The 25984-nt window shown below is 44.8% G+C and overlaps 1 protein-coding gene across 2 annotated transcripts in view; it reads left to right on the top strand.

The window, feature by feature from the left end:
• The window catches only part of LOC142576671 (2-Hydroxyacid oxidase 1-like), a 229103-nt gene that overhangs the window by 172932 nt on the left and 30187 nt on the right, over positions 1-25984 (top strand). For both annotated transcript variants that reach the window (XM_075686901.1, XM_075686900.1), the window contains one exon: positions 19508-19577. In XM_075686901.1, the coding sequence (XP_075543016.1) occupies positions 19508-19577 (70 nt within the window). The remainder of the gene's footprint in view (positions 1-19507; positions 19578-25984) is intronic.

The following is a 25984-nucleotide window of genomic DNA, read 5'->3' as shown; positions in this document are numbered from 1 at the left end:
ACGGCCGTGACCCACTCCTGCCTCTTGACTCGCTGCTCGCTTCCGAAGCCAACGCTACCATGTTCTACGCTTACGAGGCCATCGTTCGTGCGGCCACAGTACGTCGCATTGCCTGTGATCGCCTTCTGGCGTTTCAAACTATCCAAAAGCATCGTTACGACAGTCGTTGTCGGGATGCTCATTTCAGCCCTGGGTCACTTGTCCTGCTTTGGTTACCCTCTCGTCGCGTCGGCCTCTGCGAAAATCTGCTGCCTCGATACGTGGGGTAGCACCGAGTTTTTCGCCGTCACCAGCCTCACATATGAAATATCACCTCTGGCTTCGGCGTGTTCTGCCCAACACCACCTAGATTAGCTCAAGGCCTCCGCACGCGTCCGTGACGTCACGCCCAAGGGATCGGCCTGGAAGTCAGCTTCACCCGACACGGTTTCTCTCGCCTGCCATCAGAGGACCTGTTTTCAAAGATACCGCGTGTTTTGTGCCGCCCTACTGTTATTTAAAATGTCCCTATTAACAGATGCACCCCTCGAGAGTACGTCACATGGTTTTTAGGCTAATTCAGGCATGAGAAGCCGCAGGCCTTTGTCATTTACTGCACGGAGAACTTAGTACTCGTGCTTGTTCTTTTTCTCCCTGAAATTATTTTTTTAACTCAGCTTTGGAAGCAAAAATCCCATTTGTTAGCCTTACAATAACTAATTCATAAAAAATCCATTCAGAGGTCGTGGCCTCAGATCCAACCTGCTGCATGTCGTTTCTTTTTATTATATCTAGTCATTTACCTTGCAGCCACAAAATGATTAACATATTCACTTCCTATTGTTTGCCACCACTTCTTTACCCCCTACACTTTCCTCGGCTGTGATGACTATTACCTTCCCTCATGTGTTGATCTACAAGTACTTCCATGCTGCACAGATATCTCAAAATAAACATGAAAGACTTCAAAAAGATATGTAATGAATACAGGGAATGAAGAGTTTATTTCAGCGCTTCACACATACACACAAGGCAGCCGTCAACAAGTTGTGTGACATGGTGAGATATATACCTCAAGGACAGAATAAAAATGTACAATTTGTTGACCACCACAGTGTGTCAAACAGCAACAAGCATAGATATTTACATATACATGTCGATACAAAAGCGATGCATTTTGGAACACAAGTTCTCACCCAATACAGTGCTATATGCAGCAGTGGCTTAGTATAAAAAGAGCGTGAACACAATATAAAATGGCTTAATACAGAGCTATCATAACCATGTAATTAGATGTGCAAAAAACTATCACTACTGAAAAACAGTTGCCAGTAAATCAAACGGACATCAATTTTCAGCTCTTTAGAGTTTGAAATCTACGCTTCCTATTTAAAACAGTTTTGTCATTTTTGGTTTTGCACAAATTATTCAACAGCGTGTTGGCAGCTGCACTCAAAATATGATGCATGACGTTTTCTGGCGAGTGGCCAGAATTACAGGCCCAAGGTCATCAAGGCCTCCAGAATCATGCAGAACGGTTGACACAAGAGCTACAAGGGCCTCTTTATGATTTGGAAGAGCAAGAAATTTTGACGCCAACTCCTCACTCCTCAATTTATCAAGAACTATTTCTGTACAAAGCACAGCATTCACTACAACAGCACACGGAAACTTCAGTCCTCCTCGTGTCATACCTGCAATGTGCAGTGTGTCTTCGTGGTCCAAACTGGTATTCTCCAGTATAAGGTTTTCTTTGCAGGACAAGCACATGAGCTTTTTCATTGTCACATGTGCACAGTACCCAGCAACATATGTAACAGCGGGAATCATTGACGATTTTTTAGCGACATCAGATCGGTCACTGCTATGGTGAACTCTCCACGAAGTGAATCAACACTTATAGTAGGGATTGGCTGTGCAATAACGTCCAGGTCAGGCAAGTCCAGTACTTTTTGAAGCCTAAGCTTGTTCTCAGATTCATAGATCTGCCTGATCGAGATGTGGTATTGGGCACCAGATAGCTGGCGGTACTTCCCAAACCTGTCTTCAAGGCAATCTGTTTGAAATTTGCCAAGGAGCACATACTGAAATCCTAGCTCTTCCAGGCAGTATAGAGAGATCTCATGCAGAGTGTGGCTCGTGTGGTCAAAAGCCACCTGCGTTTCTTTCGTCAGGTGGCCGGCATCGTGCTTGAGGCTAGCCCAGTAGTCTAGCCACTCTGTTATTTTTCTCGAAAATTCCAGCTGTGCACACGTTGTTGACAATATCGGATACTGCATTTCATCACGTAAGCGTTGACCCTTTCTCGGTGTCTTTGCATTTGCTATTCGTCACTATGTCAAAATGGTGTTAATGAAATCTGCCGTTCCTTTGGCATATTGCACTGTGGAGCATTGCATTGCAGCAATTGTCGATTCGTTAAGTATTCTGAGAGCCAGCTTAGCGTTCTGACGCTCTATAGTTGATGGGTTTAGTGCTTTTAGTGAAAGCGTTGGTGCCAGCTTTAAAAGGTTATTCTGCTCAGCGTCGTGTACATCAAAGATTTAAATGATGCAGTAAGAATAAGTGGCTTTGGGTCATTGCTACTCGGATCAGGGCAATACATGCACTTTTCACTATTTCTCCGGTTTAGCCAGTTGTTCCTGATCGACTTAAGAAGGTGTACAGGGTCCAAAATAAAGAACAGTGGACGAGAGGAATCGGCTGGATGTGGGTAAACAATACTGGCTTTAGGGGCGCTAGCAAGAAATGTCATGGCTTTTCGGTTTATAGCATTGTTGTCTGAAACAACTGCTAGTACCTTGAAACCAAGTGACTCAAGGTCAATGATGGGCTTTAGCAAAAATTTATGCAATGCTTTTGCATCGATCTGTGCGACTGGTAAAATGTGAACCACATTCTTGTTGCTCGACAAAAGACTCTGCAACATGAACACATACGCTGTTTTAGCTGGATTGGAACTCTTGGCTGCGGCACCTGTAACGAAGCCTGCTTTCTATTCAAAATAGGTTTGAAGATGGATCTCGTCCATCATTAATGTTGTAGTGCGCTCATGCTCGGCCATTGCTTGCAAGACAGTTTTAGCATAGTTCAAAAAACAAAAATCTTGCTGCTCAAGAGCGGGATTCAAGTGGTATGACGAACATAATCGTCGAATGGTGTCTGGGTGTGGCAGCTTAACTTTAAGAGAACTTCTGATGAACTTGTACGCATGTGGAGAAATGGTACACAGCAGACCTGAAAACACAAGCACATCTGGTGGGTATCGCGGCGTATTTCTCAACACAAGCTCGACTTGACTTCTCACAAATTTCAGTACCTCTAAGGTCCATTCATGACGTTCTTGGAGCTCATATTCCTTGTTCACTTCATCCAGGAGCATCAGCACAGTTGAAAGTAGCCGGTGTTCCTTTTCTTTTTCACTGTTATCAGCATAACTTTGCAGCTTTTCCACAGATTGCAGCACTGGGTCAAGCTCCCTTAAATCCTTTAACTCTGATGGCACGCAGACATCTCCAAGTTAGTGAAAACGGGACCCTCCGAGGAACACCTGAACAGACATATCCTCTAACACCCCCACTGACGAGCGCACTGCGGGAGCACAGTCGATGGAGAGGTCAAGAAACAAAACCCTTGACTGTGTAGTGATCACAGTCCAGAAGTTTGAAGTCTTTAGCGTCGGAAGGGCACAACAAAGTTCGTCAAAACTGCAAATTTTGTTCCTGCGATCTTCTTCTTCTTGCGCTGCAACAGAAAGCTCTATCACTTTTCGCACCGATGCTGCTTCGAGTCGAGCTTTCTTTTCTGCAGGAGCTACCCGCGTTCTCTTCGGTTGGGTCGGGCAGCCGGGAAAAAGACCGGGCACAGCAGTTGGCTTGAGGCGAGCACGCTCCAGCGGCACTTCAATAGCTTTTTCAGTCTTCATCTCCGTGTGCGATGCAAACGTGACGAAGTCACTCTCCTCGAAGGGTTTTTCACACACCTAAAAACAAAGTGAAACAGGGGTCAGGTATGCCTAGGGAACAGGCACACACAATTCGGCAAGCTAAATAACTGAGAACCAAAACTCGGCAAGCAACGTAATAATAAAAAGGTTCTGCTCTCCCAAGTAAGTTACAGAAAAATGCGGCAAGAAGCACTTAAATTTAGCACAAGCATTCTGAAAAGCAGGAAAAAAAGCGATGCTTACCACTGTGTGCTTCGTCGGCACGAAATTTTCACGAGATATAGCTTTTGTCCACGCTGCCCTTAGTGTCTCGCCCGCAGGAAACTTATAGACGCGGACACTCGCGCTGCTCGGACCACCGCCATAGTTCGATCTGCAGTTTGGAGCGCAGCAACTGCCAGGCATTTCCGAACTGAGGGTACACACGTTCCGTCATGTAAATGAAGCCTTCGCAGATGAAACAGCTTGCTCAGGTCTCCGGCTCATCCGCGAAAATGTGTCCGCAGTCACGTCAGCAATGTGCGTACCATGCACTTACTGCTTGTCTCAATGTTCCCAACAAACGCAGGATATAGTCCGACGTGAGCATTGAAGCGCAAATTAATTTCAACATGAAACATTGTTCCAGCAAGAATTCGCGGCAAATATGCAAGACATAGTACAATGTTTCCTTGGTAATTTTCTAAAAAGTATAACATAGGTAATATAAGCGTGGCGAAAATAAAGAAAAATGGCTTTGATGCCTACTAGCCGAAGCCACGAGAGAATAGCCATGTAAGAGCCAAGTCAAGAATGCCGCAGTAGCCGGCAATAACATCTTTGAACGGGAACTACTACTACGTTCTGCTGGTTAGTCAGCCTGCTCCTAGGTGGCGCCATGTCAATACGCTGCGGCGGTAGCCGTCGCCGTAGCTCGGCCATCTCTTAGCAGTGACGTAGGTGCTGGGCGAGGAGGTGATGCGGAGGCCTTGTAATATCTAGGTGGTGTTTGTTCTACCCCACCAAGAACTCTTATCGTGCACGTTTCGCGACTCAAGCCCTATAATTCGCACGCTGATTCACCGCCCTAAAATGCATCAAGACGATACTTCTGCAGCCGGGTGTTAATGTCATAAGAGTTTTTGCCGCTGTGGACAAAAGGACGTTGGCAGAGAAAGACGAGATAGAAGTGTCCCGAGGATCAGTTGATGGTCTAACCCTGGTCGCGACTGCACCCTTGCAACTGTATATATTGTCAATACATATATTTTCTCCCCGTAACAATATTAATTTTTCCTAGCTTTTAATTTCCTTGAAGAACATAATCAAACTGAGAACTCTCGCTATTACATTTTACACTTGTAACTGTCGAATTTACAACATGTAACAATGTCACACTCTGTCACACCCGTGTTCTTCCCGACAAATTTCACACCCTGCCTAAGTTTTCCGCGCCCTTGTCGGCCTTACACCATAACGGATGAGATCCCATGAGTAAATTGTCCAATTTCGCTTTCTAAGCTGTTGAATATACTGGCCTATTCAAGTGTTTCTCCGTATTTGATTCATCTCTCGTACTAGTATATGCGACGTCGACGAACAGATCAACCGGTTCGCCGAAGTCGTCCTATATAGTACGCATGACTGCATCCCTTAGCAGAAGCCCAAATGATTTCAAGTTCTTTATTAGTTCTCTGGGGAACATAGAACTGCTCTAAAGGGCAAAGAGTATGCGCATAGAAAAGTCAGGTGTCCCTATCAAATAGATAGAATTCCGTCTCTTGCACTCCCTCTGTGATCACCTGTATAAGCGAGATTACAAGGCTCAGATTGTGATGATAATGATGATGATAATTTATTGGCATCCCTTTTGAAACGCGGTGGTGACAAAAATTACCTGGCCTGCTTGATTTAATCAGGTATGCTACACAGGTTTTTCGTTAAGGCATTTTTGCATGCATTTCCTTAAGCTCTTATTTTATTACCTCAAATCTCCTCTGCCTACCTTGTACTGCTCCGTATGCCTGTAACGAATCCCGCCGTATCAAGCTTTTCCGTGCTTTTTGTCACCAACACTCTAAACGTCTCTCGCTTATCACGATCGTTGACCGATTGATAATTCCGTCCACTTTAAACCCAAGCACTCCTGGAAGGTGTACGTTACCTACTGTCTCACTGTGTGAATCCCTTCGCATTGCTTTAGGTTGTGCTAAGTGGTCTCCGGATTTTCGCTGCAGCATACGCATGGGTCATCTTGTTGTGAATATTTGCTCCTACATGTTTTTGTATTCAGGCAACTAGATCATGCCCCAAATAGCAAGGCACTCTACTTTGTGTTAGGTACAGATTTTTCCTTCTAATTTCTTCCTTCCGACTCTACAAAATCTCCAAGGCTTTTTTCGTTTCCACACTTTCCATCCAGTTCATTGTCATTGTTTCGCTCACTTTCAATATCCTGGTTGGGCATCTACAGTTCTAATTACCCTAAACTTGGTTGCGAACTTTCTTGACCTCTTCCTGCATTCTGTGTCCACACTTTTCATGAGGAAGAGCGCCTCTAAGCAGCCGGCGTACTTTTGGGGACGCCTTTTTATGGTCTTCACCAACCGCTGAGATCGTATCCGTCTCCTTGACTCCTGTGGCAGGGAAGTGCAAGTGGTAACTTTTCGCTGTCCATTTCTCCTCTGTATATAGACCGTCAGCTGGCAGAACCACTAATAAACCGCTTTGTCGCTACAACTTTCAGATTCTTTCGCGAATAGCAACAGCGAATTCCTCAGGCGCATGAAAAAGTATTTGTCTGGCACACGAGACGGCATCCCAGCCGCCATTATCACAGCCTATAGCAACGCCTTTGTACCTGTTCTGACATCAGTCCTGTCTGCAAACTGCCCGAGTAAACAAACTGAGTAATTCCACTTTCCAACGTTCTTGCAAAGACGTTTGCATTGTTCATGTCCAGAAATCCGGCTCCAAAATGGATGTCGCAAACTATCACCTTATTTCTCTTCTCTATCATCAAATGTGTTGCAGTGGTTGTCGAGAAAAACGATTTCTCCTTTCGCATGCAGTTAGGTAGGAGCCCTCGAGCTAAGGTTTCCTTAGTATGACAGCTTTCTTATGCGGCAGCGTGTTCGCGACACCGCGTCAGGGTCCGAAATTTTTGCTTTGAAGCGTGATTATCAATGATTATAAATTAAAGGTCACCTACCCGGCAGAGGTGTCTGCGTCAGCAGGCATTTGGGGGGCTGCGACCCCACATACCCGAGCACAATAGGGTTGGACCCTCCCGCGTGTAACCATGCGCGGCTTAGCCGTGTAAGAGGAATAGGCGATCCTGGTAGTAGAGCCGATGCTGAGTGCTTCGACCTTTAAGGCCCCTCGGCAGAGGCAACACGCACCCGTGGCCTCGGCTTCATGCAGACGGCACCCACGGACTGACCCACTCTGGGGAAATAGGTAGCTGCCTTTTCCTGTCTCTCTCTCTCCCTCCAATCTTTTTCTTTCTCTCACTTTCCATCTTTCCTGCGTCCTACTCATTTCTTTATTACTCCCAATCTTCCAGGCAGAAAGATTTAACCTTGTGTGAGTAGCCAACCTGGGTTATGTCATATTTGCTTATAGTGGCAACGTACAGCTGACGTTTGCAGGGCCTATCTTACAGGTCCTGCAGCGTCCCCCTGTAGGGATCCCCTATGACTAGTGCCTTCCGCTATTACCTGATCGCTCCCTGAACAGGGGGCGCACCGATGAAATCTGAATTTTTTGGTTGCCAAAAAGAAACCATCCCCCGATTTCATGTCATCAACTCTGAACACAAGAAAAACAAGCACGAACAATCGCACCTTTTGTTGTTTCGAAATCCTAACTCAGGCACTTCCACCAGGCTGTAAAGCATCAAAGATGATTAGTGGCGATCTCCTTTTGGAACTCCACGACAAAAAGCAACACGAGAAACAGCATAACCTAATATCATTTGTAGATGTCCCAGTGACAGTGACCCTGCACCAAACGATGAACACCATCCGTGCTCTTGTTTCTGATGATGACCTAATGGAGCTAACAGAAGCTGAACTATCAGAAGGCTGGGGCGATCAAAACGTATTTAATGTTAAGAGGATTATCCTAAGTCGCGACGGGAAAGAGATTAAAACAAAGCATCTAATACTTACCTTTGGCTCAAGTGTGCTCGCTGAGAATATTTGAAAAGGGTATGTAATGATCCTGGTCAGACCACATGTATCAAACCCTCCGAGATGTTTTGAATGGCAGCGATTTGCCCACAGTTAACAGAACTGCCGACGCCACTGGCCGCTGTGCTAGATGCAGTGCTCATAAGCACTCCTCTGAATCGTGTGAAAACTCTCTCTACTGTGTAAACTGGGATGGGGAGCACGCCCCGTACTGTCGGTCGTGCCCATCATGGAAGAAAGAAATTGTGACATTAAAAGTAAAAGAAAACATCTCACTCAAGAAAGCACGCAGGCGGGTGCCCTACCTGCCTAAAGTCAGCTTTGCCGAAGTGAGGCGTCAGGGGCCACTATGGCTTCCGGTGGCTGTGCGGCCCGCACACAGTGGGCCGCCGGTGACGCCATCCGTCCCTTTGGTGACTGCAGCTAGCGCCGCCCCAGCAGAAGGGCCATCGACCTCCAGGCCGGCGGCCTCAAAGGTTTCGTCTACCGAGACGAGGCCGTCACATCGCACGCAGCGTTTGCAAGAGCGCGAGTCCAGCGCTTCGCAAAACGCGATGGACACAACAACCAATCAGGCGGCGCCGCGAGCTTCTAAGGTGCGGCGAGACTCTTGCGATCGCTCAAAGAAAGATAAAGCCCGCGTCACGACGCCTGGAAAATTCCCGTGAGCTAATCTTTGTCTTTTAAACACACAGCACAAAGCCCACATACCATAATGGAGACGCAAATGCTACAACAGGATATCAGAGGGCTTCTTCATAACCTTGACAATATTAGGGAACTCCTACACAAACATAATCCAAAGTTACGGCGTGTTCAAGAGACACATCTGAGACTGCAAACACCAGCTTTCTTCGCAATTGCATCGTCTTCCGAAAAGACCGTGACGAAGCTAACGCCTCCGGCGGTGTACCAATACTTGCCAGCAAGTCTGTAGCGTGTCAACACGTCACTTTTCAGACGCCCCGTGAAGGGTTGTCAGTTCGGGCAATCTTTATTAATGATCTCGTCACTGTGTTATATATATATATTCCCCTTAACTATCATCTCAGGAAAAGCAATTTCTATAACCTGACTGATCAGCTTCCAGACCCGTACATACTCGTGGTAATTTTAATGCCCGCAACACGAGGTGGGGAGACTCGTGATGCGACGCGAGTGATCGATTCATTGAAAATTTTCTACTGACCTCTAGTGCCTGCCTGTTTAATAGGAAGGAGCCCACCTATTGCAGCGGCCATCACAACAGTTATTCATCGATAGATCTAGCAATTGGTTCTTCTTTTGTGCCTCACATGGGATGGAACGTCATCAATAAACTTTATTTCAGCGACCACATTGCTGTAACTCTAAATCTGATAACTCAGCATGAGAACTCTCCCCATATCCCTCGATGGAAATTAGCATCGGCGGAGTGGGCGCATTTTAAAGGCTCAATTTATCTATCACGACATTTTATAATCGATTTTAGTGTAGATGACGCTGTTGTACATTTCACCACTTTTATTACTGATGCAGCCGAAAACTTTATCCTGCAAACGAATGGTGATCCACATAAAATACGTGTCCCTGGGTGGGACGAGGACTCTAGAGAGGTGCGAAAGAGGCAAACCTGTGGTAGATGTGGTGAGAGGCTGACCATTCTCCATGTCTTCCTGGAGTGTCGGGAAGCCGAAGCTGGGAGAAAGAAACATTTTCCTGTTGCATACCGCTATTATGTCCCTCTTCACCCGGCTATGTTTCTTGGTAAAGAACCGCTTTTTAACACCAAAGCAGTCCTCGGTTTCCTGAATGATGTTGTCCTACATGTTATAAGTTCATCAAGTTCGTAGCGCATCATCTTTCTAGGGGATGCCGCTGTGATAGTTGTTTTGTATAGCACATGTCTCCAGGCACTGGTGTTTCAAGGGCTCTGATGAGGCAGTAGCGCTCTAGCCAATTTTAGCATCTGACATATTTTTTACATCGTATCCTTCTTTCCCAATGCATTTTAATGCTCATAGTGCCCGTCATTACTCATTGCCATAATCTTATTTCAGGCACATTTTAAGTAATCTAAAGCGACTATTTCTAGGCCCGTTTAGAGCCACTTCGCATCAACTTCACAGAACTCATAACTCAACTACGAACTCATTACCACGGTTATGGCGCTCTTTGGCCATACCTGGCCCTTGCGCCACGAAACACCACACATTCATTCAAATGTCACATTGCGTATACCTCAGTCGAACAGACAGCAACTTCCTCGAGCGTTTTTTTTAAACAAAACTTTCTTTGCGTCTTCCTTCGACTTTCCCACTGCGGCTGCTGCTGCCCGGCACGCCGCTAACACAGCTCACTTCATGACGTAGTTCAGACCCCTCACAAATGCCGTGCAGGAGCTGCTGCGCTTGTGTCCCTGCTCACCCGCTGCAGCAACGACCGTAGAGGGAGGAGATGGGGAGAATATTAACGAGGGAATAGAGGGAGAGAGGGGTAGGCCGATTTGTGAGCCACAACGCTACAACCCAGCATGGCGCCAAAGCGTGCACTAGTTCCGACGAGACGGAGGCTCGCCTAAAGCGTCGAGCGGAGCAAGAACGAACACAAGCGGAGCAGGCAAGCTAACATTTCACCTTCCGTCACGACTGTCGTATGCCGCCAATATATCAGCGCCAAATAATGTCAATGAACGCTAACAGCAGAAAAAGCTTCGCTTACATCGATTCCCACAGTGCGTAGGATATGCATTTTTTTTTCTTTCGACAGTAATTTTAGTTTCCCACGTGTGTTTTAAGGGTTTCACAGTGAAAGTCAGCTAGAAGTTTGTACAGTTGCGGTAGCGAAAGGGCGCCGAAAGTATGAAAGGTCGATCGAAAAGTAGCCAGCAACGCAGCTTACAAGAGCCAGCAAAAATTCCGCCTGGTACGCAGTGCAAGAACGTGCTCATGCAGCGTGGCTGTCTTTCGTGTATCCTTATGTCGGAGGCTGTTGTTTACTTTACCCGCACGATCGCCAGTTTACACTGAGGGTTCTTTCTGGGCACGTTAAAAGAAGCGGTTGATTGCTTGATTTGTTGTTTGATCGAATGTGTTCTTGCAAACTTCTTACCTTAACGTTCCTGAAAGCGATGTTTTTGGTAGTGTCGCGTACTGCGCGGATGGTGACGCGCGCAGCACTCTAATGCTATCTTTGGCTGGTCGTTTCTGGGCACTCTGGAGCGCTCTCGCGAGCGGCGTTGTCTTCGGCTGGTTGAAAGAGGGTGCGCGCCCTGCATTCGGCTGGTTCTTCTCGATTGCTCTCCTCTATCTTGGAGCGCTCTGAGGCGCTCCGAGCCCTGTCGTCGGAGCAGTCATCGAGATTGAAACGTCATCGCAGCGCCGCGTCGCTGCTGTTGGCGACGGCCCACCGTAACCTTGGCAACCTAGGCCACTGCATGCTGGCGTCTCGACGAACGTTCGTCCCACCGGCACGTCCGCCGGTATTTCCGGCAGCGCCGGGAGCTTTGGATAGGCGAAACATCGGACGTTATAAGTAGTCACGTGGCTTCGCATCAGCAATTTCCTCCTCCGAGAGCGAGTCGCACGTTCGGCTTGCGCGCTTGTCCCCTACCTTTGAGCTCGGGAAACGACCGATCTACCCGACTCTGCTTCGGGGCATACAGGCGACTAGTCGAAGATACCATAACAACAGTTTACACCCTTTGGCTTGCCCCTTCTGCCACACAAAAATAATCGTCATCTGCCTTGATGCGTTTCCTTTCTTAATCGCTGCGAGCCCAGAACTTTCCAGTAACGAATGGCACGCGCGTTATCAGCATAGAACAGTTTACACCCTTTGGAGTGCCCCTTCTGAGAACGCGCGTGCCGTTTGTCACTGGAAAGTTCCGGGCTTGCAGCGATAAAGAAAGGAAACGCATCAAGGCAGATGACGATTATTCTTGTGTGGCAGAAGGGGCAAGCCAAAGGGTGTAAACTGTTCTGAGAGTGACGCGCGCAGCGTGACGAGCAAGTAGGCCGACGAGCTCCGGAACAGAGAATGCTTTATGCGAAACAGCGGGTGCTTCTTATACGCGCTGGCGGTTTCTTATCCACTTCTGATAACCGACACTGAACGACGCTTGTCGGCGCTACCACCCATTCCTTCCCCCACCATAAAAAAAAATTAAATTATGGGGTTTTACGTGCCAAAACCACTTTCTGATTATGAGGCACGCCGTAGCGGAGGACTCCGGAAATTTCTACCACCTGGGGGATCTTTAACGTGCACCTAAATCTAAGTACATGGGTGCTTTCGCATTTCAACTCCATCGAAATGTGGCCTCCATGGCGGGGATCGGGCACTACCATCGGGCACTACTATTTGGGACCATTTCCGACACATAAGCTCGTAACGATATCTCGCGAAGAGAAGCACTCACAGTTGCATGGGGGCAGCTGTCAAAGTTGATATCGGCTTGCAGGAACCTAGAATGCCGAATAACGGCTGGTGGTCCGTGAAAAGCGTAGGAAGGCGGCCTTACAGATATCGATGAAACTTCTTCAACCCATGTATTATGGACGACGCTCCTCTTTCAATTTGCGAGTACGCGCGTTCCGCTGCCGATAATGTTCGAGAGGCGAACGCAATGGGCCTTTCGTCCCTGTTCGGTTGCACGTGCGAAATCACTGCGCCCAGTCCGTACTGGGATGCATCGCAACTGAGTACTAGCAGCCGCTTTGCGTTGTAGTTGCAGAGTTCTGACATGAGCAGTTTCTTTGTTTTGTGGAAAGCAGCAGCGCACTCTTTGGGCCAGTGCGAACGCAGGCCTTTTTTTAAAAGAGCGTACAGTGGTGCTGCCACGGTCGCCAAGTTTTTATTTATTTATTTATTTATTTATTTATTTATTTATTTATTTGAGTACCCTAAGCGCCCGTGAGGGCGTTACATAGGGGGGGGGGGGAGGAAAACGTTCAAGCATGAGTGAAATGTGTACAATGCAAATATATAAAGGCATTAGGAACCATAAAAAATGATCTAAACATCTAGCAGAAGCAAACAAACAAAAAAAGAAAGAAAGAAAGAAAATGGTAACGAAGTTTATACAATGTTTATTAGCGTGAAACACGCATAAAAACTTAAAATGCGATGGAAACAATCCGTACCCATCAGAACACGAGTAATAATAATAATAATAGAATAATAATAATATTTGGGGTTTTACGTGCCAAAACCACTTTCTGATTATGAGGCACGCCGTAGTGGAGGACTCCGGAAATTTTGTCCACCTGGGGTTCTTTAACGTGCACCTAAATCTAAGCACACGGGTGTTTTTCGCATTTCGCCCCCATCGAAATGCGGCCGCCGTGGCCGAGAAATAATTTAGGTAAACAGCCTACACAGATACATATCAGACGAAAGGGATTGAATGTTATACAATGCCAAGCACCTGAAAACACTGTTTAGGTAAATATTCAACGAATTGTGTGTTCGGACAGGTTGATATACTCTAAAAACGTTAGCAGTGCTGCATGAAATGATGATGATTCCGTAAGCGAGACAACGTTTGCAGGTAGCGAGTTCCATTCGACAATAGATAGTTCAACAGGAACTTGGAATAAAATGTCACCATGCCCAAGAATGATTTCAATTCCGTTGCATTTGAGGGTTCTGGCGCAGCCGTAATTGCTTTAACTTTTGATCCCAAAGGTTGAATTCGGGCTGCCGATATCCGGTGGCCCAGGTATCAAACTTCCGTTTAAGAGAACTTGTATTTTTCCTCTTGAAGAGTGACATATTGTGGACCTGAAACCGCTAGAGTACTTGTTCTAGCCGCTGATATTCTAGCATCCTACGTGAGTGACTGAAATTCCGCCGGAGCACTTGCAATGCCAAAGGGTCGACGCTGGTATTGGAAGAGCCCTTTATGTGTGTTTAGCCTCAAGAGTGACTTGGAGTCTTCGCATAGCTCCACTTGCTGGTATGCTGAGGCTAGATCCAAAATGCAAAAGACACTCAAGCCCTCTAAAGCTGCGAACAAGTCTTCTGGTAGCGGAAGCGGGTAATGCTCTGTTTCAGCACGGGATTCTGTGTGAGCTTATAGTCTATTTATTTATTTATTTATTTATTTATTTATTTATTTATTTATTTATTTCCTCAAAGGTCTCTGTTGAGACATTACATGAGGAAGGGGGGAGTTAGTGACAAAGATAGATACTACAAATTAAAAAGGGATATTTGCAATGAGTCGCTTGAACGCAAGTGGGTCGATGATAGTGGCAACTTCGGCGCGCAGGCCGTTCCAGTCTAGTGTTGTGCGCAGAAAAAATGATTGCTGAAAAGTAACGGTATGGGCTTGTGGGCGATATACTGTGTTAGAGTGACTGGTGCGGGCAATGCGATGTGCTCTTTTTATGTACGGGTTGTCAAAAGGCAAACAATGATAAAATTTATGAAAAAGGTTAAGACGTGCTATTCTACGGCGTGAGGCTAGAGAGGGTAGGTTTATTTGGGCTTTTACTGCTGAGATGTTTGAATTATACGAATAAGTTGACAGGATAAATCGTGTCGCGCGGTTCTGAACCGATTCGAGGGCATTAATAAGGTTATTGTGGTGGGGGTCAAAAATAGCATCGGCAGACTCCATTGGGCCGCACAAAGGTTAGAAAAGCAAGTTGTTTAATAGTGGGAGGAGCGAGGAAAAGGGTTCGGCGTAGATAACCTAGAGTGCGATTAGCAGAGTTTATTATGTGGTTAACATGACAGGTCCAAGTTAAGTCACGAGAGATGTACGCACCAAGATATTTGAAGGAATCATTTGTTGCAATCTGCGTGCTATTGATGCTATAATTAGGGGTATCGCAATTACGACAACGATGAATAGACATTAACACGGTTTCAGCTAAATTTAATGATATGAGCCAAGTGGTACACCAGTTTTGTATGCGCGATAGGTCATTTTGTAACGCCAAATGGTCGCTGGCGTTAGTAACTGCTCGGTAAACCACACAATCATCAGCGAAGAGTCGGATATGAGAAGAAATATTACAAGGTAGGTCATTGATGTATATTAAGAAAAGGAGGGGCCACCACACAACCGGACATCCGCCCCTCCATCTTTTGGCGCAGCGACCAAGGGTGTGGCCCACTCGCTTCGTGTTACCCGCTTCATGACTCCGGCTTCTTCCCAGGCATCCACCTTATTTCCCACTGGTTCAACAAGAGCGAAAGGCACCTTACGTGCTCTGAAGAACACGACTTTTCTGTACGGTTTTATTAGTATTTGCGCTTTGAACCCGGAAATTGGTGCTAACTGCTTAGAAACAACAGGCGCAAATTTCTGTTTCAGCTGTGTCTACCTTACCTATGACCGCGACTTCTTTCCAATTTACCCTTAGTCGCCTCAGCCAGTTTCTTCCCAGTAGGCACGACCACTGGTTTCCTACATCATCGACTGTTATCAGTCGAAGGATGCAAGTCTGCTTGTTGTATTTTACTTGCACGCCGACGGAACCAAGAACTGGTACAAGCTCGTCGTGTGCAGCCGCGATCAATTTGAAGGTGATCGCTCGAGCTGCGACCGGCGGGCCTTCCAAGCAGCATAGCGGCCTATTTCGGAACTGCGAAGATAAAAATTGCGCTATCTTTTTCCGCTTTTACGCTCGTCCAGGCTGCAACCGTCACCCCCAAGACTAATTCGTCACACTTTTGTGCATGTTACCCTTTCATGGCAATGATGTGTGTGCGTCACTGCCTCATGAATACATTGGCTAACAATGACGCCTCTGTGCAATAGCTGATAAGGCAGTCGAAATGAATTCGCAGCTTATCTCCTGAAGGGTGAAGAAAAGCTGCCAGTTGCCAGACGGGAGTGACAGCGGCTCAGCGAACAGCAAAAGAGAGAGAGGGAAGCTATCTGATGGTTCCCTCTTGACTAACGGTGATAACGTAACGTGGCGCTGCTCCTAGTTTCGGTCGCCGCTCGAGCGATCACCTTCAAATTGATCGCGACTGTACGTTCTTAACCGATCAGCCACCACCTCCAGCAGAAGATGCGCTCAGTTCTGCTGATACGTTGCCTTTGACATCACCGTCACTGAGGCGTCCGTGTTTATTTGCATGGTCCCTTTGGTGGCCCTCTACATCCACGGTAACATAATACGCCGACTTGTTGCTGGCGATACTACAAATCTGGAAATCATTCTCCGATTCTTCCGTGGAGTCGCCCACCCAATTTAATTCTTTGCGTGGGTCGGGTCCCCGCCTGCACATCGTCCTAAGATGACCTTGCGTTCCTGAGTTGGGGATCTTGTACCTGCGGCATCGACACGGTCTTTCCGAGTGTTTCTTTCCACATCGGAAACATTCTATCGGTTCGGTCCTCACTCCTCGCCAGCGGTTCTCTGTGACGGGGCGTTGTTTACCTGAGAGCTTGTCTATTTGCCTTCTTTCAGTTATCAGGTCCGCCTTAGGACCTGCTTCATCAGACGTCACTTGTTTCGACTGCTTGGATGCCATTTCGCGATTCAGAGCAATTTCGCAAGCCCCTTCAAAGGTCAGAAACCCGGCCGCAAACAGCTCCCGTTGGGTGTCCGCGCATTGCAGCCCCGCTACGAGCCTGCCCTTCAAGGCTTGGTCAAGAAAGTCACCGAATGCGCAACTTTTCGCTAAAGTCTTCAGCTTGAGTGTGAATTCTGTCACGCTTTCTTGTTCAATCTGTACGCGGCGGTTGAGTCTGCATCTTTACGCTATGATGGCCTTCCGGGGGCTGTAATGGTTATTCAGAACCGCTTTTGCCTCATCGCACGTTTTACTGGACGGCGCAGAGGGTACGAGCAGGTTTTTCAGTATTTCGTACGACTTCTCTCTTACGACCCTCATGAATACGGGTAATTTCTTGCTGTCGGCTACTTCGTTTGCCTTCACATACAACTCAAACCGTTCCACGTACGAGTCAAAACTTTAGGCCTTCTCGTCAAAACGATCGATTCTTCCCACCTTTGACATGGTGGGCGTTTCCGCTCCTGATAACTGACACTGAACGACGACATTGTAACGCGCCTGTCGGCGCTGTTACAGGCAGATGAGTAAAACACTCGCTTTTCTTATACCTCCAGGTAGGTTGTACAAGGTAATTTATTTGTTCATAAATTGATTCGTGGCTTGATTATCTACTCGCAGTCATTTCGACAGTTCTGAAGTTCTGTGCCGCAATATCAACTAGAAAGTACTATGCCTTCTGTTTTCCCCTTTCGGCGTGCATAACCCAATGCATAATCCAGCGATATTCACGCTGAGCGCATCGATACTTTCCTACATGGCGAGATTGTCCGCTTCAATTCCCTCTCTTTGAACAACGTTGTTTAACTCCCGTCTTCTCTTCCACTTGCGTGGCTCTCATATTCTGCTACTCATAATTTTATTTTCTGCACTGTGCAACGTGCCCTTGAAATACCATGCATGTTTGTGAGCCTTTTGTGCGTGTGATGTAAATTTGTGTGTGCCTTGATATTACCGGTTCTCTATTTCTTCGAAGTGGGCCAGCATGAAAACCGTATAGCTTACTCCCGGGAACTTAGTAAGCCACCATAAATTATTGATTTGCAGTAACTATTATAGCAGTAGCAGCAACAACGACTATTCAGGAGACTTTTATGCCTCCATACTAAGAAGGCGCATAGCCAAGAAATATGAAACTAATAATATAGAGTCCTTCAAGTCAGGTCTTATTTGCTTAGCCGCTAATATTGACTAATAAATTTTATTCAGTGAGCAAAGAATAATTACGAGTATTTATTTACTTTATTTATTTATTTATGTTACCTACACTCGAGCGCCGAGGCATCGTAGAGCGCAATGGATTACATAATATAAAGAGGAAAAATAACAAAAGGAAACACGGCATGTTATGCAATATTAGCGGCAAATGCTGCATTACACAACAGATATCGAGCAGACTGCAAACATCGCAATATGTATGAAAAAGAAACAGACAAGAATGCCCCTGCGTGCAGTGAACGAATGGCCACGCCGAGCAAGCTCGAAATATTGAGGAGGGTGAAACTATTTGTTCCAAAATATAAATTTTCAAAGTTTGTTTCCTTTTGAAAGCCGCATTCCTTTAACTTTCAATAAGTGTAGTACACTTGGGTATGCGTGACTTTAACTATTCAATTCATTTTAGTATTCCCATCGACCGCAATGTGTCCATGCCGCGTGGTTTAATTTCGATATTGTTTGACGCTTTCAGAACATAAAAAAGGACTTGCTTTTGGCTATCTTTTTTCTATGTAGTGCGTCTTAATTACAGCCATGTGGCTACCGTGCGCTCCTCTTTTTATTGTTTATGGTGGCCTTGGAGAGTACGTCGCATCTATGAAGGCGCCAGTATTTTGTACGGTGCTGCTGATGGTGAGATCTCAAAGGCTAACAAGAAATTGAAAGTTTTCTGGCAGCCGCTACCGTGCAAATGTGCTAAAGTACCTAGGGGTCACTCCAGGACCTTTCTTTGTCTCCATGTGCACGCTATCGATGGCGGAAAGAAAACGTGATTTCAAACTAAACGCAGAAGCAAAACAGCTACGAAAGGACCGAAGAAAGAGGAGGAAGCGCTGCAGTTAAATTCAGTATGAAGAGCAGTGTAATCCTGGTATTCTTTTTTTAGAAACCAAGTCGACGTTTCCGGGCAATTTTTCATGTTTTTGTAAAGAAGTGTTGGGTGTATATGAACTAAATTTTCTGAAGATGTGAGTTAGGGCATCGTACAACTCTCAAACTATAATAAATATCCATAAGCTTATGGGAGTATGATACACAAATAAAATGCATGTCGTAGTGGCGGTTGGACGTTAAAACAAAAACAAAAACATTTTGGCTTAACGTTTTACGTATCTACATAGTTCTAGTTACACTTGTGTAGCATACCATTTTCCCTTGATTTGCGATATCAGAAAGATCTGCGACTAATGGTGCTAGAAAAATAGGTACATTTAAGAATAATTAAAACAATGCTAACAGAAAGTTCAAAACACGGTGTTTCAAAAATTTTGTGCTATCTAGACAGTCCTATAATAACTTATGTCAAATGACAAAATTAAAAAGCACAATCTTGTTCAGGACTCCTCTGACTGCAATTGTTCCTATAAACTTTCAAAGCACCCGCCGTTGTTGCTTTGTGGCTTTGCTGTTGCGCTACTAAGCACGAGCTTGCAGGATAAAATCCTGGCAACAGCACTTGCATATCCCCGGGGGCGAAATCCAGAAACAAACACGTGTGTGCTTAGATTTGGGAGCACGTTAAAGACCTCCTGGTGGTCAAAATGAATTCAGAGTCGCCCACTACGGCGTACCTCATAATCAAGTCGTGCTTTTGGTACGTAAAACCCCATAATTTAATTCTAACATTCCAAAGTATCATCCCACCTTGTTGACGGTATTCTCCGACTCAATTCAGGGCAAAGAAGGCGTGGACCAGGTACTGGCCATTCTGCGGTCGGAGCTGGACCGTGCCATGGGACTTCTGGGTGAGTAAACTGGCGCATGCTCATAGTGCAATACAAACACAGATGTTTCACTTTGAAGACTCCCCCCCCCCCTGTAATTCCATGTCGCCTTGCAGTGCATGAATATAGATTAGCCTAATATGATATTTGACACATGGACCCACGACGCTACATCGTTTTGAATATCGTATAGAAAGCAGCTCCGTAAGCACGAAAGAAGCAAGATGATCATAACGCATCCTGCCCCTGTACAAATATCTGAATAAAGGTGACGGAGGTAGATTTAGGAAATAAACACGCATAATAAAAACAAACTGGCTAATAAAAACTCCCAATTCTGATTGAGCAACTTGCAGCCTGTCATCGTACAACACCGCCACGCCGTCAACTTGTGCTGCTGTTGCCGAGAGCTAGCATGTGGGAATGCATGCAGGCACTGAACAACACTGACGTGCCTTCAGAATACCCATACATCGACGATTTTCGTCCGTCGATCGGACAGCGCCACAGTCCGATCGACGGACTGTGGCGCTGTCCATAAAATCACCAAAACTGCAGAGGTGTTCGAAGGTTGCAACCGCTGTAGCTAATTCCCAAGATCAAGGCTGGGAAAAAATGCTGGCTCTCGCGTAATTGAGAGTAGATGTAAGCATGAAATGGCTACCGGCAAAGCAGACTGGTTGGAGATGATACTAGCCACAATCCTAAAATGGGTGCGGTGCATGTTCGCCACGGCACACCCCGCCACACCACAACGCACCACGCAATGCTTTGCATTGGTCCATGTGGACGCTATGGTTTCCTGTCCCATACAGAACCTCATTGCAAGTCTCGTCTCGGTCAAACAGCCATCCGTGATGCGCCGGACGCTACTGGCGCTACCGGCGCGCCAGGCGCGCCACGGACGTCATGGACCGCTGGCGTTGAAAAGAGTACAGGCAACACTGTTTCAGCGCCAAAAATTAACAATCAAGTGTAGAGCGCCCTGTATCTGCATTTTGAACGCCCGCTAATGTAAGTAACAAATAAAACTTCAGCATACTACAAGATACAGCTTGAGTGGTATTGTGAACAAACATTAGGAAGACTTCGGAAGCAATATTTCGACAATATATCGACAATATGCGCCGATTGAATGAATATACTGAGCAATATGCATCAGGGTCCAGATTAATAATCGCAGGTGATTTTAAGGTTCCTGAAGTGAACTGGCAAACAATGCAGCATCATTCAACCTGTGCGGATGTGTTACTTGACTTTATGTTATCGTTCAACCTTACTCAAATTGTAACTGAACCTACACGTGTACAGGGATCCAGCTCTTCTATACTAGATCTGATATTCCTCAGCAATCACTTCATATGTGACGAAACTAGATTAAGCTTACTAGATGGTATTTCGGATCACAAAATCACCTGTTGCACTATATCCCTTCATGACGTCGTTACCCCTCAGCAAATCATCGCTTACCCCGACTATAGTAAAGCTAACGACAGTAGTATACTTGATTACCTGATTAATGCATACGACTCGTTTTTGCAACTTTCACATAACAGCAATACGGACATCGATACATTGTGGCTCGCATTTAACGTCATTATATCTCATTGTATAACCAATTACATACCAACTCGACAAAAAACTTACTAGGCGTAATCCATGGATAACGCGTGACGTTATACATGCGAAACGTAAAGTAAGGCGAATGCGAAAATTGCTGAAAACTAACCCATTAAATTTTACACATGAAAATCTCAGCGCAGCTATCCAACTTATGAAATCAAAAATTAAGACAGCCAAACAGCTTTACTTTACTAATCCACTCACAAACTTTTTGAAAACTGCTCCCACAAAGTTCTGGAGCTACATTAACCAAAAGAATCGTAACGACAACGGAGCCTCAATTGAAGATAACAGAAACTCTGCTAACTTGCTTAACGACTACTTCTGCTGCATTTTCACTGAGGACAACTGCACGCTACCACAAGCAAGCTTCTCTAGAAATAAGCCTCTAGAGCCACTCACACTAACCGAAACAGGCGTACTTAACCTACTACTTAACTTAGACCCAAAGAAATCACCAGGACCTGATAGTATTCCAAATGCATTCCTTCACAGATACGCTAAGCGGATGGCCAAGCACATATTTTTTTATTTTTAACAAATCAATCTCCACAGGCACCCTCCCTATGGATTCTAAAACAGCTAAAGTGAAACCAATTCATACATCGGGAAGTAAAACAGAACCCGCTAACTACAGGACAATCACACTAACATGCACTGTCTGTAAACTAGCAGAACACATTATCTTAAAGCACATAACCAAACACTTTGAACAGGAAGAAATACTAACAGATTGTCAGCATGGTTTCCGCGAAGGAGTTTCCACAGTCACACAACTTATTGAGCTTTTCCACGATGTATCGTTAAGTATTGACCTACAGAAACAAATCGATCTACTCTTTCTAGATTTTTCAAAAGCCTTCGATCGCGTAATACATAAGAAATTAATTTATAAACTCGAACTTCCCTTGGGAAAGGGTCCTATTCTGAACTGAATCAAAGACTATCTTACTAACCGCACTCAGTTTGTAAAAGTCAATTTGCTGACCGATTGTGTTCTGCATCAGGTAATCAATTCTTATAATGACCATGTGGCCTTGAACGACGCTTTGTCACTTGTATACAAATAGTGTAACTAATGGCAAATCACTTTAAATAATAAACAATCTGCTATTTTACCGATTACGAGAAAAAACCTCCCATCAGAATTTAACTACACTATAAATAACGCCACACTTAACAAAGTTAAGGAGTACAAGTGCCTTGGCTTAACATTAACACACGATTTCAGGTGGGAGCGCCATGTTAACAACGTTACCTCGACCGCACAAAAAAAGGTGTTCTTCCTAAACAGGCGTCTTAGACTACCACCCCCAAACACAAAACTACTAGCATATAACATATTTGTCAGATCTGTATTACAATTTTGTTATTTTTTGGTTTCCTTTCACCAAAGAACTCGTTAACAAACTAGAAGCAATTCCAAGGAAGGCACTAAGATATATTTACAACAAACATAGGTTAACAGACTCACCCCCAGAATTGCTAAAACAGGCCGGTATACTGACCTTACAAAATCGAGCCAAGCTTGCACGATTAAAAATTATGTATCAACTCATTCATAATGAATTGGAAATAGACAATTCTAAATACTTATCTACAGCACGAACACGACTTACCCGACATAAACATTCCCTATCATTAAACGAACACACATTTCATACGGAAAGCCATAAGCATTCGTTTTTTTTCCCTTTAATGACACGTGAATGGAATAAGCTGGACCCTAGTACTACAAACAGCCCATCCTTAATTACGTTTTTTACAATTATCACGTACATGTGTCACCGTTTATTTCTGTGCCATTTAATTTCATTATATTGTGTACATAATCACAATTTCTTTAACAACACCTTAAACGTATCGTATGGATTGCTACCTCTTGTGTATGACTCACTTTTATAACTTGTATTAGTTGTCATTACTCAGTACTATTGTTTATTTATGCAAATTGTTTACTTCATTTCCTGTTGTAATGATTGCCTATCACCATTGGTATTTGACATACTACCTCGTTACCCCTTCTTACTCTTAAATTTAATGCTATGGGTTATTGTGTAATTAATGCCTACTATTTTTTTCACCTTTGTAAATTTTCTACCATTTTGATTACCTCTTGATTTTTTCGTAACAATGTTACAATGTATTACGTTATTTTTCTGCCTACTATATTGTTTGGATACGCTAATTGCATGTCTATTATGTTCAATCTTAATATTGCGCTAATTATTGTTGTTACATTGCAAGATAACTATGTATGCCATTCCTGTTATGATCACTGATGGGATCGACAATATGAACAAATAAATAAGTAAATACATAAAATATTTGTTGTCACTTCTTTGGGAAGTAACCAGCGTATGTAATACTGTCTTGACTGGTTGCCCGCATGATCCAGTTTTGTTCTCTCAACTTGCCTGGATGTTCTAGTTTCAGTGCCCGTAGGTCCTCGCTTGAGTGCCCGCATAACGGCTCTGGCTTTTGGCTCAAGATCACGTGAAGGCCGCTGACAACGGGAGCTAAAAGCATTTCATGCATAAAAAGTTGTGGAATGTCGGCCGATCATAAGCTAGAATTGTTTACTTCGAAGGCAGCTATAAGCTCAAAATGCTTTGTGCTTCCTTTCCGTTCCGCCGACGACCATCAAGCAACCACTGTCTTGGTATCGTAGCACTTGCTAGCCATAGGGCGAAGCAGAAGAGCCCACCACCATTAAATCTGTATAGCCTAATCCAAGCCGCGGCGTTGACCGCGCGCTAGTCAGCAGGCTTCCCTATCAGGCAAATGTTATCTAGCCCGCTTATATACCACGACATTTCCATCATACATAAAGTGATCAGCTCTTCTCCGGTCTCTGTGATGAATTTTACGTAAATCGCGATCCGTGTATGTGCGGATTGTTCTGACTAATATGCACCATGTTAAAAGGAAACGCCACCAATTCTGTACGGATGGAACATACTGTGTCACCTTAGTACCCATCCAAATATTTGTCTATAACGCAATGATAATGTCAATAACATTGTCACTGATAAATTATGCCGAGTATATGAGTGCTATAGCTTCTAAAGCTTACTTGAAGATGCATCGGTAGGTAAACAGCGCCACAGAACACAAGGGACCAGATGAAGAAGAACGACACGCACACAGGGCACACTAACAGCTGAAGGTTTATTCACTGGATGCGCAGAATAAGCACTGGCAGGACATCAATAAACAGAAGATAGAGAAATATAAGACACATGAATTAACATCACATGGTCAAGCCTACTATGCGTAAAGAACGGTTCCTATAAGGAATCTGACGCCTTTCTCTGAGAGCATTACGGACGGCTTGCTGACACAATTATCCCCAGCTCTTTTTTTTCTAGGGCATCAACGATCTCCTTTATTAGTTTAGCTGTTGATTTAGACATGATTCAACAATCTGTCTAGTTAACTGTTGATTTAAACATAATGCTAATTTTTCAATCAATAAAGGTGTGCAGCCGCTGTCCCCACAGTGAATGCCTAGATACCGTGATATTATTTTTGTTGTGGTGTACTTATGTTCTTTTCATTTGTAATTTAGGCCTCTTTACATCTGGCATATATATGATGCACCGCAATCCAAAGCAATTGCGCAGACTACGTCTTCAGCGCACTGTACAGGCTTATCGCGATCATTCTTGGCACACACAGGTTCCCTATCTCCTTGATTAACCTCTAGGCGCATTTTTGCTAGCTTGTAGGGTGCGGTAAGAACCACATTTACTCCCGCCCTTTCCGCCACTTTCTTCGGGTTATGCGAAACGGAATGTATGTCAGGAATGGAGGACACATTCTTTGAACCTGTGAACGGCCCAGTTGGCATTAGTGCCTTGCTTCTTGAGCTGAAGCATCTTTTCTCCAACTGCATAAAACATTGCTTGTGGGTATCCTGCTTCTGTTGGGCGACGAACCTGCTGATCGGCACTTTTTTGCAGCCGATGAACGCATGATTTCTTTAAGGAATTGTCAAAGGATGAATGAAGGATACTGCCCTTTACGAGCTTAGAATTCGAATAATGAAACATCAAAACCTGTTGGAATTTCCAACCTGTTGAAATTTTCAACAGGTTCCAACAGGTTGGAACCTGTTGAAAACCAAGGCTGGAATTTCCAGCAGATCTGTTTGGATGACAAATGTAATGTAGCCTTAAATCAAGGAAAGGTAAATAGCAGTCAACAGGAAGCTCGTGAATCACTACTAAAGGTGCTAAGCACTGACGAAAAGCTGAAATTATTTCAGAAAACTACTTTTGCATGTCTTTCTCTTCAGATTCTCAGACCACTAAAAAGTCATCAACCAATCTAAACACACGTAGTGGTTGCATGTCTGCTAGTCGCTGTTGCAACAGTCCCTCTAATTTCGCTAAGAAAATTTCACTTAAATAGGGAGCAATGCAGGACCCAGTGTACATACCGTCCTTTTGTAAAAAGGTGCCCCATTCCATTCCACATAAGTGAAGCCAAGGTAGGCGCGTAGCAGCTCAGAGAACAAAATTACGACTATACCGAAAACATCTTGGAAGGCCACCAACCCATAGCACTCTATGCAGTCCGCTATGGTAGTTAGAAGGGCATCCTGCGGTATCGAGTAGTACAGATCTTTGATATCTATTGAAAAGGCATTCATCTGTTTGGCCTCATTTCCTGCAAGAAAAAATACTATTTCTTCAGAATTATTTACTTTACATGAATTATCTACCAACAATTTGTTTAGCTGGTGCATCAAGTACAAACACATTACTTTCTGCCGTGCTCTGTTTTCCGATACAATACCG

This window comes from Dermacentor variabilis, chromosome 3 (assembly GCF_050947875.1).
Source record: "Dermacentor variabilis isolate Ectoservices chromosome 3, ASM5094787v1, whole genome shotgun sequence".
Taxonomy (NCBI): domain Eukaryota; kingdom Metazoa; phylum Arthropoda; class Arachnida; order Ixodida; family Ixodidae; genus Dermacentor; species Dermacentor variabilis.
The sequence above is the reverse complement of the archived record's forward strand: the minus strand, read 5'-3'. Positions and strand labels throughout refer to the sequence as shown.